The sequence below is a fragment of the Myodes glareolus genome, chromosome 18 (assembly GCF_982192425.1).
Source record: "Myodes glareolus chromosome 18, mMyoGla1.1, whole genome shotgun sequence".
Classification (NCBI taxonomy): domain Eukaryota; kingdom Metazoa; phylum Chordata; class Mammalia; order Rodentia; family Cricetidae; genus Myodes; species Myodes glareolus.
Genome location: NC_142043.1, coordinates 44,798,382 through 44,811,641, shown reverse-complemented (window position 1 = coordinate 44,811,641; position 13,260 = coordinate 44,798,382). Strand labels below are relative to the sequence as shown.

General features: G+C 43.0%; 1 protein-coding gene across 2 annotated transcripts in view; it reads right to left on the bottom strand.

Annotated features, from left to right (window-relative positions):
- LOC125411548 (E3 SUMO-protein ligase RanBP2) overlaps positions 1 to 6,752 on the bottom strand; it is a 56,066-nt gene extending 49,314 nt beyond the window's left edge. Inside the window, exon 1 of one of the 2 annotated variants that reach the window (XM_048451761.3) lies at positions 6,590 to 6,752. In XM_048451761.3, the coding sequence (XP_048307718.3) occupies positions 6,590 to 6,661 (72 nt within the window). In that variant the 5' untranslated portion in view covers positions 6,662 to 6,752. The remainder of the gene's footprint in view (positions 1 to 6,589) is intronic. The other variant, XM_048451762.3, reaches the window with a different exon arrangement.
- Between the last annotated feature and the right edge of the window lie 6,508 nt (positions 6,753 to 13,260).

Below are 13,260 nucleotides of genomic sequence, written 5' to 3'. Positions count from 1 at the left end.
AAAGTTTACTCAGAGAAGCTAGGGACACCTTAGCCATGTGTTACCCAGCATTCTTTTACTGCTTTCCTTGCATTACTTTACAGATAAGTACATGAAAACCAATTTTTCTGGAGAAAGGGATATGTATACCAGTAATCTCCCCTTCCCTACCCTCTGTAAGAAGACTCCTTGGAAAAGCATTTCAGACTTATCAGGGTTCTAGACAGTCACTGGTCCATGTACTATTCTCTTTATAAAGACCAGTATTTTACACATGAATTTTTAAAGGTTGAAATAAAATATGGTATTTTGTTTCTCTTTTAAACAGAGCTATTAGCCTTAACTAGCATGATACATGAGATGTAGAACCAGGACAGCCTCAAAGATCCACTTGCATCAGCCTCCCAAGTGCTGAGATTACATACCACACCTGACTTTGAAATAATATCTGGGACTGGGGAGATGGCTCAGTGGTTAAGAGCACTGACTACTCTTCCAGAGGTCCTGAGTTCAAATCCTAGAAACCACATGGGGGCTCACAATATAATAAAATCTGGTGTCCTCTTCTGACCTGCAGCATACATGTGCAGGCAGAACACTGTATAAATAATAAATAAATACATCTTTTTAAAAAGGAAATAAAATCTGAATTCTTGAAATAAACCTATTTCATACGCTGGATCTTTACTACTATAAACTGCCAAGTCCAGAACACAGCTTCACACAAGATATGATCAGCGGGCAGAGAAAAGGCTGAGTGGTGAAAAGGAGTATCCACATGGCAGCTCTCCACCTCTGTAACTACAATATCAGGGATCCAACATCCTCTTCTGACCTCCATGGGCATCAAGCACACAAGTGACACACATACATACATGCAGGCAAAACGTTCATACACATAAAAGAGAATTGCTGCCAATGGCTTTGGATACTCCAGTATTCAGAGACTATTGGTTTTGTAGGAAGAGGAAATCTTCCTGTGTGCTCTTCCTCTTACTATGAAGGATAATTTAGCTATATGGAATGTTGCTAACAGAACTGGTTCAGACATTTGTGGTACTTATTAGCTTTACTCTGCTACTGACAAGCTGTCTCAGTAATTATCCTTCAAAAGGGGGCTTTGGGAACTATATGGTGTCTGAGCTAATGAACTTTAATAGTATAAACTCTGATACTTAGAATAGCAGTATCAGAACATTCTAGCTGAAGGCATCAAAGTATACCTAGAAGATAGCTAGCTTCCCGGTGTCTTCTAACTCAGGAAGGACATTGCCACTGTCACTGCCACTAAAGTGTTAACAGCAGTGATCAAAGTCCTGTTTTTATTGTTTTTGTTCATGTTTATCTATCCCTTCAACTGTACGGTACACTCAGGTACAATCCTGGTTGCTAGATTTCAACCACCACTGAACCGTGGGTGGGTAGGTACTCAATATATATTTAAGTACAAATCTGCCCAGTCAAAATTTCCTTGGGATTAATTTCAAAATTTTTTTTTTTTTTTTTTTTTTTTTTTTTAATATTTATTTATTTATTATGTATACAATATTCTGTCTGTGTGTATGCCTGCAGGCCAGAAGAGGGCACCAGACCCCATTACAGATGGTTGTGAGCCACCATGTGGTTGCTGGGAATTGAACTCAGAACCTTTGGAAGAGCAGGCAATGCTCTTAACCTCTGAGCCATCTCTCCAGCCCTCAAAATTTTTTAAATTACTTTTTTCCTTACCTACGTTTCTCCATAAAGTTTGTAACCATTTGTTCTACTCATTATTAAAATATCTAAGAACTCAGGTTTTTTTCATTTCTTTAATCTCTATTTTAATATGCAGAGGGATCACCTCTTAAGACCACTTTTATAAGCATAATCAAATACTTAGTATACATTCTCAATAAAATTTCACCATCATCAATTGTAGTGGGAAAATGATATTAACTAATGCTTAAGGATTTGGGGGAAGCATAAACCTTCTGACCTTTTGCCTCTTCCTCCTGGATGCTGAGATCAAGTGTGGGCTCCTATGCCCAATCTTTGGTTTTGGCAACCAAACCCAGGAGGCCTTAATGATGTTGGACAAGCACCTTTAGGACTGAGTTACACCCCAAAAATCCCCTCCTTAAGGACTCCTTAACCCCACTGATATTTATGGTTATTTTGAAATGTTTCTTGTTGTTACTTGTTTCAGTGTTCAGTGTATTTATGAAACAAGACTGACTTTTTAGCAAAAATAATGTTTTCTATGCTGTTTACTCTTTAGTGGTTATGTGCTAAGAAAGGCCATTCTCACTTGAGATTCGTAAAATTTTCATCCCTATATTCTTTCAGTCTCTCTAAAATTACTCTGAAATCTAATACTTATTTTTCTAAGTAGTATACACTGGACCCTTTGTTTTTAAAAGTCATTAACCAATTTTTACTTTTCAAGCAATACCTATTAAATAACCAATCCTTTTCTCCACCTATCTGGAAAGTAACCAAATTTCTATGTGTAACAGGATCTGTTTTGTTTTTAAGCCATGTTCTCACTCTAGCACAAACTCACCAGAAATGCTACTGTAGTCCAGGCTACAAATGAACGCACAGTGATTCTCCTAGCTCAGCCCAGAGTACTGGGATCAAAGGTATGAGCCACTGGGGCTGGAGAGATGGCTCAGAGGTAAAGAGCAACAGTTGCTCTTCCATAGGACCCTGGTTCGACTCTTAGCACCCACATGGCAGTTCACAACTGTAGCTCGAGGATGTGGTGCCTTCTTCTGGATTCTGCAGGCACTGAAAATGTACATGCTACACAGACATACACGCAGGCAAAACACCCATACACACAAGTAATAATTTTTTAAAGGGTATGAGACATCATGCCCAGGTTTTATGTATTACAGTCTTTTAATTTTGTTTTAAAGATTTACTTATTATACAAAGTTCTGTCTACAAGCATGCCTACGGGCCAGAAGAGGGCACCACATTTCACTACAGATGGCTGTGAGTCACCATGTGGTTGCTGGGAATTGAACCCAGGACCTCTGGAAGAACAGTTGGTGCCTTAAACCGCTGACCCATCTCTCCAGCCCCCTATCACAGTCTCAATTTTAATACCTCTTTCTGCTACCTAACTTTACAAAGATTTACAAAATCATATTTGAAATTTGAGCACAAGACAGTAGCAAGTTAAATTTTACTTTCAAATTATTTTTTATAATTTATTTATTCATTTTATATGTAGGAGTTGTTTCCTCTGCATATAGGCCATGTATAGCACACGCATGCCTGATGCTGGAGATCAGAAAAGGGTGTTGTATCCCCTAGAACTTCAATTATAATTATGAGCATACTATATGGATAACTGAACGTGGGTCCTCTGCAAGAGCAGTAACTTATCTTAACCTCTAAGTAATCTCTACAGTCCCTAAATTCTTCTTCTTTTTGTGGGGAGAGGGGAGTGTTTCAAGACGAAGTTTCTCTGTGTAACTGCCCTGGAACTAGCTCTTGTAAACCAGACTGGCCTCGAACTCAGAGATCCACCTGCCTCTGCCTACCGACTGCTGGTATTAAAGGCATGTGCCACCACTGCCCGGCTGCTTAAATTCTTAAAGAGACTGACTAAGTTATAATTCAGTATTACCTTTAATTATTCAAAAAACATACAGCATACAACCAGTGTGTATGTGGGACTGGTAGTGCTTTTGCAAGTTCATTAGAAGGACAATTGGGGGAGATATGTTGCTAATATAAATTTGTAAGCTATATGAACTATTGAACTATTAAACGATATGAACTATTTAAGGTAACTGGAGCTGGAGAGATGGCTCAGTGGTTAAGAGCTCTCTAGCTGCTCTTTCAAAGGATCTAGGTTTGAGTCCCAGGCCTACATGGCAGCTCACAACCATGTGTGACTCTAGTGCCAGGGGATCTGATGCCTTCTGGCCTCCTCCGGCACAGGAACACATGTGATACATGAAGACATAAAAATATTTTTTAAATGATTTAAAGATTTAGGATAGAGCTGGCAATATGGCTTCAGTGAGTAAATGCACCTTGCCATCAACCCAAAGACCTAAATCCACCCCTAGGCCCCATGCGGTAGAGAGAACCAACTCTGGCAAACTTTCCTTTGACTTCCACAAGCGCACTTACACACACACACACACACAGTCTCACATAATAAGACGCAATAAAAAATAAATGTAAAGCACTGGTTAAAAAAAAAGAAATTGAAACCCCATAAATTCACAGTAGGAATATAAGAAAGTACAGTCACTATAGAAAAGAATTTGGGGGCTCCTCAGAAAACACCAATTAACATACAGCCCAATAATTATTTTTTTGGTGTAAACCGAAGGGAATTAAGGGTAAGCACTAAAATATTTTTACATCATTGTTCACTGCATTGTATGTATTGGACAAAAGATATAAACAACCTAAGTGTCAATCAACAGTAAATGAATAAGCAAAACGTGGCACACCTAAGAATCATACATACTATTACTCAGCCATTAAAAAGGGGTGACTCTTAACACCTGCTACAACATGGATGACCTTGAAATTACACTAAGTGAAATGACCTGGCCACAAAAGGACAAAAATAATATCCTACAAACATGAAATATCAATATGAAAACAGTAAAATACAGGTCACCAGGAGCACAGGAAAGGCCTGCGGCATTATTTCTTAGTAGTTACAGAACTTGTTTGACATAATTTCTTTTTAAATACAGAAGGTTTGGAAGTCAGGGTTTTGGTTGAATGCTAACAGCACACAAGTGAACGGCGTTCTTAGAGCCGTCACTCTCCAAGCTGTTCATTAACCAAACCAACCATTCTTACATCAAAAACTATTTTTAAAAAATATGTTGGTAGCCTGGCATGGTGCATTCAGGGGTGGACAGCAGCCCTCGGGAGGCAGAGGCAGGAGAGGTTCTATGAGTTCCAGGACACCAGAAGTTACATAATGAGACCCTGTCTAGAAAGCCAAACAAATAAAAAAGATAATAGAAATTGAATACATACAGACTTCACTTGCTTGTCACTGTTCCTAACAAAATTTAACAACTATTTATATAGTATTAGGTACTATTAGCTGAATATGACTTTTCTGAAATTTTCAGCACTTTTGGATTTCAGGGTCTTTGGGTTTGGGTTTTTGTTCTCAGATTTTAAAAATATTTTCAAATGTATGAGATATCCTGGTGACAAGACCCAAGTCTAAATACAAATACATGTGTTTAATGTAGTCCTTATTCACACAAACCTGAAGGTACTTTCACTTGGTAATTTTTGTGCCCTGGAGTTTTGATTTTGACCCATCAGAATCAGAACTGGTTGTAAATTTCCCACTTGTAGCATACCAGCACTAAATGAACTTGAATTTTTTTTTTCTTGGTTTTTCGATACAGGGTTTCTTTGTAGCTTTGAAGCCTGTCCTGGAACTAGCCCTTGTAGACCAGGCTGGCCTCGAACTCACAGAGATCCGCCTGCCTCTGCTTCCCAAGTTCTGGGATTAAAGGCATGCACCCCCGCCGCCCGACTTTGAACTTGAAAATTTTAAAGACCACTTTGGATTCTGATTTTTTTTGGGGGGTTAGATTCATTGGACAGGATTATTTAACCCTTTCAAACTAAGAAAAGATTTAAAGTAACAACAACAACAACAACAAAAAAAAACCCGCCATTTACATAAGGGACTTGTACATCCATGAATTATGGTATATATGGACGATCATAAAAGTTCTTAGAGACAACTCTTACTTTTTAGAATTTAAAAAAATAACTGACTGAACAGTGCGTTTGCAACAGATAAATTGAAGCTCGCTGTATTTCAAGCTTTGCCCAAAACGTTTAACATGAAACAAAACTACGTTTTTATTGACGGAGTCTATACTGTACCAAATTCCAGTTTACAAATGGCAGAACTTAATGGTTCAACCCCAGAAAAAATTGACTCTGGACCCTCTGAATATCTCTCTCCACCGGCAAAATAAATATAACACATTAAAGGTCAAAATTAGAAAAACACCCACAAGACATGGTATGGAAAAACGACGTTGGCAATGTTTAGTTAGGCATAACAACTACTGCCTGTAAGAAATTTTAAATTCCAGACCTTCTGCCTTTAAATAAAAAACTTCTAAAAAGCCAAGAATAGCAGCTTCCAAAAGAGGTTTGGGAAGCGGATGTAAGGAGTGGGGCACAGCAAGCGAAGACTCCCAATTAAGGACCTCCCGTGTGATTTGTGCTGACGCGCCCTTGCGAATGTGGCTGTCGGTCCGCTCCACGTCCACGCAGCCACCCACACAGCGGGAAAAGCCCGGCCGAGCGGCGTCAGCCTCCCGGGGAGCCACGGCCCGCGTCGCAGGACTTAGCTATTCCGGGGGACCCAAGGCGCCTGCCGCGGCCAGACGAGCCCCGCGCTGCACCCCAAGCCGGCCGATCGCGCCGAGACCAAGGCCCGAGTGGGCCCGCGGCGGGCCGCCATGAGGAGGAAAGGCGGGCGGCCGCCGTCCCCACGCCTCCGGTGCTCAGCAGCGCCACGCCAACACCGCCCGCCGCCGCCTCCGCTCCAGCCGGAGTCGAGGCCGCCGGGAGCCATGACGCCGGCCTGCCCTGACCCGCTCACCTCTCGGGCCGACGGGGCGGAGCCCTGCACCGAGGCGATGTACCGCTCCACTTCGGCCTTGCTGCGCCTCATCGCGCCGCCGAACGAGCTCCCCGCGAGCGGGAGGCCAGCGCCAGGGCCTACCGCCGTCGCGGTCTCCAGGAGGTGAGCACCGAACACCGGTGACGCAGCTCCGTCGCGAGCGGATGGGGGCGGCGCGCGCGTCCGCGTCATCACCGTGCGCCACGGAGCGGTCTGACGCTCTGATTTGCTGCCTCCCGCCTTCGGACCACGTTACAGTTTTTTGCTTTTTTTTTCCCCCAAACGAATGTGAATAACTCTATTCCCCAGGGGGAAAAAAAAACACCTTTATATATCTCGTTAGTGGTATGTCACAAAGCGTGCCCAAAGTAGCGATGCTGTTGACAGTGCCCTAAGGATCCGACCTTTTTGGTGCTCTATCTAGTCAAGGTTTAAAAGTTGATTTCTTTTCATTTCCTTTTAAAAAAAATCCTTTTAAAGAGACAGGCTTCATCATTGCCTCTGGTTTCAATAGAATAATGGTTAATGCTAGACCGTGACTTTATGCTTGAATAAACCAGGGTTGAAAAACTAGCTTACATGGTGAGATGCACTGGTGCCCGGAGTAATTGACCGTTAGGGGCGGAGAAGGGAAGTGGTGGCTTTCTCAACAAACAAAAACCAGAATCATGAGATTTCTGAGGAATGCTGATGCTAGGTTTCTGTTTCCCGGCTAAGAAATTTAGATTTCTGTTTTCTACAAATGGCCGGTCATCTAGGACATTGTCAGCAGCACTGCCGTTTGGGGGTCCTGTTTTGTGACTTAACAATTAGCGGAACAGGTTATATTAGAATATTAAAAGTAACAATCTCTTCGTGCTGGAGAGATGGCTCCGGAGTTGGGAGCGCTTGCTGCTCCTCTGAAGGACCCAAGTTCAGTTCCCAGCACCCACGTCTGGCTGCTGACAACCAGTTCCAACAGTTCTAAGTCCCTGATCTCCATAGCTCCCTATACACACTAGTTCAGATACTCAAACACAAACAAAAAGTAATAGTGAACAGAGTTGTAACGGAGTTGTACAGATTGTGAACAGAGTTGTAAACGAGAATTCCTGAAAAGAAGCTGTGTCTGCAAAGACTGATAAAAACTACAGTTGCAGGTCTAGAGGATAGTCAACTTATCTTCAGGGCCAAAGGGTACCCCACTCAACTCCACCCCGGAAAAGGGCAGACCTATGACTCCAAAATTGAGTCTAGACCCAGGACCAACCTGGACTAGTCAGAGGATGTATGGTGGTTAGATAAGAGCCAGCATTCCTCAACAACTTGTGAAACAGGTTCCTTTCCTTCAAAAGGAGCCATTTCCCTTGCCTCTGGCAAAAGGAGACATATAGATATGCAGTTCACGTGTGCCTGTCACCTACAGACCTCTGGAAGTCTATGCTTAGCCCCCAGGCTCATTTGGTCCCTACTCACAAGCGCTTGTTTACATTTCAGCTAGGTGGTGGTGGCAAGGTGGCACATGCCTATAATACCAGCACTCAGGAAGCAGAGGTCTGCGGATCTCTGCGAGTTCAATGCCAGCCTAGTCTACAAGAGCTGATCTACAAGTTTCAGGACAGGCCCCAAAGCTGTAGAGAAACCCTGTCTCCAAAAGAATAAATAAATAAATGAATTTCAAAGCCCCCGTGTTAGCATTCTACCCCTTTCTCACCCTCTCCTCCAGTTCTTAGGGTCCCCTCCTCCTCAGACACCCATTCCCACTCCTCCCTTCTCTCTGCTTTCCCTGAGAAACAGACAGCCTTGGTTCTTTGGACTAAACTTTACCTTTCCTGCCCACAAAGTGGACATTTCATTTTCTTTACTGTGCCCCTCTCCCCCTTGCATACACTTATCATGGGCTAGGTAAGACCATAGAAAGCCTCTTGCCCACCTCTGTGTCAGAACTAGCATTCTATAACTATAGATTTAAAACTTTGCACTCTATTAACTTAGCTGACTACTAGCTTCCACCAACCCCAAAGCCACATATGTCATCAGATGCATCCTGGGCCTATAGAAAAGCGCCTCTCCTCTTACTGAAACCATCTCACTGACACACCAGAATGTATTTTCAAGCCTGCCTTAGGGATGACTTTTCTTGTTCTGTAAAAACTATCAAACTGCTTCCATAATGGAAGATGGAGTCTGGGATGACCCAAACCTGTGTTCCTGGGTCACAGCCACTTTGAATGACTCCAAAATAAACTCTTTTTTCCTTGAAGATGAGAGCTGTGTTTTGGGTTTCTGTTGTTGTTTGTGGTTGTTGCATTGACACTCTACTTTCTAAACTTTCAAAAACATCTTCTTTGAGGCCTGTGAGATAGCTCAGTAGGGAAAGGGACGTGCCAGGAAAAGGGATGTGCCAGCAAAGGTGGGGAACTGAGTTCTAGGTCCTTGATCTCATGTACAAGTGTGAAAAGACAGAATAAAAGTGTTCTCATCTTCACACATGTGCTATGGTGCCTAATTACCCCCCCCCCACACACACATACACACAAATAATAATTCATTAAAAATACTTTACTTTGGGAATTTGAATTGTAAGTCTTAGTTTAAACAAGACATAAAATGTTAGGAACATTTTAAATTTAACAGGTCACACTTGTACATATAGTGATGCCTTGAATATGTTGGAAAATGTGAAGTATGCTAACATTATAATTGGGTATTTTGCATCATCTTTATTTATTTGAAGTTTTCCATATTTTTCACCATAAAGAAACACTGTCTTTATGAAGAAAAAAAATGAGTCACATTATTTTAGACCAGCACAAGATCATGCAGTCAACATTCCAACACGAATGGGGTGGGATATATGACGTCCCAGTCCTAGCTGAGGAAATGTCAGAGTCAGTGGCTGCTAGGGACAGGAGAGTCATTTTCCTTCATAGGTGGTACCAACCACTGGTTGGTGATCCAATAAATAGGCACACACACTTACTTGCACATTCAAGCAACTGTAATTAAACTTCTGGGGTTTAAAATAAAAAAGTCAAATAAGAAAGGGGAAGGGGTGTGTTGGGAAGAAAGGTTGGGGTGTTAAAGAAAGAAGATGGGTGACTTTGATTGAAATACATTATTATATGCAAGTATGAAATCGTCAAAGAATAAATTGGAGATTTTTAAAATTTTAAATAGAGGTGGCTCAGCAATCAAGAGCACTTGATGTGCTGAGTGGTGAGGGTGCACACCTTTAATCCCAGCACTCGGAGGTAGAGGCAGGTGGATCTCTATGAGTTCGAGGTCAGCCTGGTCTACAGAGTGCGTTCCCGGACAGGCTCCAAAGCTACACAGAGAAACCCTGTCTTGGAAAAAGCAAACAAAAATGAAAAAAGAGCCATTTATGCAAAATTGTGGGAACTGGAGTTCAGATCTCAGCACCCATACTTCCTCTCATGCCTGTAACCCCTGCCAGTGTTGGGTGGGGATACACGGGGTTTGCTGACTGCCAGCCTAGCAAATGGAATCCAAGCCCCAGATTCAGGGAGAGACACTGCCTCAAGGAAAGGGCAGAGAGTGCTACAGGAGGACCCCACGCTGTCTTCTGGACTCCACCAACCGAGATAGGCTCATGAGCCTGTATACACATAATACAATCACACAAGGAGACTAATGTGTGTGCACAGCGCATACACACAGACAAATAAAAATTGGGACTGAAGAAATGGTTCGGTGGCTAAAAGCATTCACTGTTCTTGAAGAGGACCTGAGTTTGGTTTCCAGCACCCACATTGCCACTCACAACCACCTATAACTCCAGTTCCAGGGGATCTGATGCTCTTTTCTGATCTTGGAGGGATCTTGCTTGTGCGTGCTACACATGCACTGAAGCACACACTAATATATAAAAATATTTGAAGAAACATTTTAGAACGGTCCTGAATGTGAATAACAGAAAAGAAAAACATAATTTTGAAATAGTGAGGGTGACCTGAGTTGTTATCTGGGATCCTTAGTTGCCCACCATGCTATGAGATCTGTGATGGACGCAGAAGTTATGTATGCTGGTACAAGTGACACCACGAGTTTGATTTGGAAATGTGTCCCTAACGATAGCCACGGCTCAGAAGTAAGCGCTTGCTGCCTTGGGCTCTTAGCATGTCACGTGGAGAAGCTCACGGGATTTCCCCAGTTCCTGTAAGGCTGGCATCATATCTTACTATACTCACTTTCACAATGGCAAGGAAGCATGGAAATGAACAGAGAATGGCCTCACCTGGACACCCTCAAGTGTACCATGGAAAGAGTGATACAATTAATTTAAGTTAGACATGCTGAAAAGGATTAGGACAAAGAATCTTCTCGAGGAATTCAAAATCCTTCTTCTAAGACATGGGGTGTCACTTGGTGGTAGATCGCTTGAACAGTCTGCACAAGGTTTGTTCTGGTCACCAAGAACAAGGGAAGAAGAACAGACTTCTTTTTTTTTTTTTAAACAAGCAGTTCCTATTTCTGCATGAATTAGGAACTGAGACGTGTTTTACTTCACCTTACACAATGCTTTTTGTAAGGCACTGAAGTTCCTTCTGCATTATTGGGTTTTGGGAGGGTTTTATTTATTTGTTTGTGAGATTGGTTCTCACTCTGTGGTACTGGCTGGCCTGAAACTCAATTTGTAGACCAGACCAGTTTCTGCATCCCCGGAACTGGAACTAACGGGTGCAAAACCACACCCAGCCATTGCAATATCAGTCATTGACCTGGAAGTCGGGATCTAAGACTTAGACTTATTCACTTTATGATGATATGTAAGAGACATGCATCCAATAGAACAGAATATTTTTCCCTTCTTTCTTCAAGACAGGGTTTCTCTGTGTAGCCATGGCTGTCCTGGAACTCACTCTGTGACCTGCCTCTGCCTCTAGAGTGCTAGAATCAAAGGTGTGCACCACCACCACCCGGTTAATTTACGGAACTTTTAAAGTTCCACATGTAAGCAAATTCGTGAAGTCTTTCTGTGTCTGATTAATTTGTTAAGCAAGGTCTCTTAGTTCAGCAACAAGACTAGGGAAGACTAAAAGCACCTATTAAAAAGTTGAGTATTGGGGGGGGGGGCTGGAGAGATGGCTCAGTGGTTAAGAGCATCGTCTGTTCTTCCAAAGGTCCTGAGTTCAATTCCCAGCAACCACATGGTGGCTCACAACCATCTGTGATGAGGTCTGGTGCCCTCTTCTGGCCTGCAGACATACACATAGACAGAATGTTGTACACATAATAAATAAATATAAAAAAAGTTGAGTATGTATGCATGCATATCATATTTCCTTTCATCGTTTATTACTAAATTCTCTAGCCTACCTCGCAGGAATAATTCTGCGGTGAATGTGGGAAGGCGGGCATCAAATCAACACACACAACACATTTCATTTACTTTAGACAGCTCCAGAAGAGGCTGCAGTCTCAGCAAGGGGCTCTTGGTAGATCGCTTGCCCGGCATGCAGGAAGCCCAGGATTCAAGCCCCAGCACTGAAATAAATGCACACAGTGGTGAACACCTGCCTCTGCCTCCCGAGTGCTGGGATTGAAGGTGTGAGCCACCACCGCCTAGCCTGTTTTTAATTCTTCCCCAGTGTTTTACATTGCCACCCTCAGTACACGTGTGTTTCCTTTTCTCCTGCTCTTCATCAATACTTGTGATTGTTTAATGTGAGTCATTCTAACTTGTCATGGTGGCTCACACTTAGCCTTCAGAGGTTAAGGCGGAGGGCTGGAGAGACGTCTCAGTGGTTAAAGGCACTGATTGTTCTACCTGACAACTCAAGTTAGATTCCCAGCACCCATGCGATGGCTATATACACTGACAGCATGACCGCTCCACGGGATGGTTAAGGTTAATTGCAGACCTGACAGAGAGAACAAACAGCCAGAAGCATCTGGAAGAGTACAGAGCAGAGAGAGAAGCAGACTGGACACAACCAACAGATTGGACCTGGCAAGGAGAGAACCAGCGGCAGAGCAGAGAAATGGGGAGAGGGAAAAAGAAAGGGGTGGGGATGAGGGCACAAACAGGAAGGGAGAGAGTCAACCTATCGAAAATAGCAGGGTTCTAAGGAGAATGAATAGCTGGACGTAGGGAAGCCTGTGAGCTGGAGGAAGCTTAGGTAATGGCAGGTGAGAAGAGTTAGGATGGACTCTGAAATGTGTAACAGGTACTTGTGATACTGTGAGCGCCTGGAGGCCCATGTGAACTTTGGCTAGTAGCCACCACAGGTGCGTCCCAAGGAAATGACTCTTTCTGGTAGAAGGGAACTGGCTTCACAAGTTCCTAAGGTATGCTGGCTTTCACCTAACTGCCAAAAATCCTCCGTTGTCCAGGTTGAGGTCATTTTTGAATATTTGGGCTGCCTTTTGGAGTTTAGGGAATTGGAGTCTCCTTTGTACCTAACAGTGGCTAGCGACCATCAACAACTTCAGTTCAAGGGTATCTAATGCCCTCGTCCTGCCTTTGCAGGCACCAGGCACACACCTGATGTACAAATATCCATGCAGACAAAAGACTCATACACACAAAAATACATATATGTAGCCGGGTGGTGGCGCATGCCTTTAATCCCAGCACTCGGAGGCAGAGGCAGGTGGATTTCAGTGAGTTCAAGGCCAGCCTGATCTACAAAACGAGTTCCAGGACA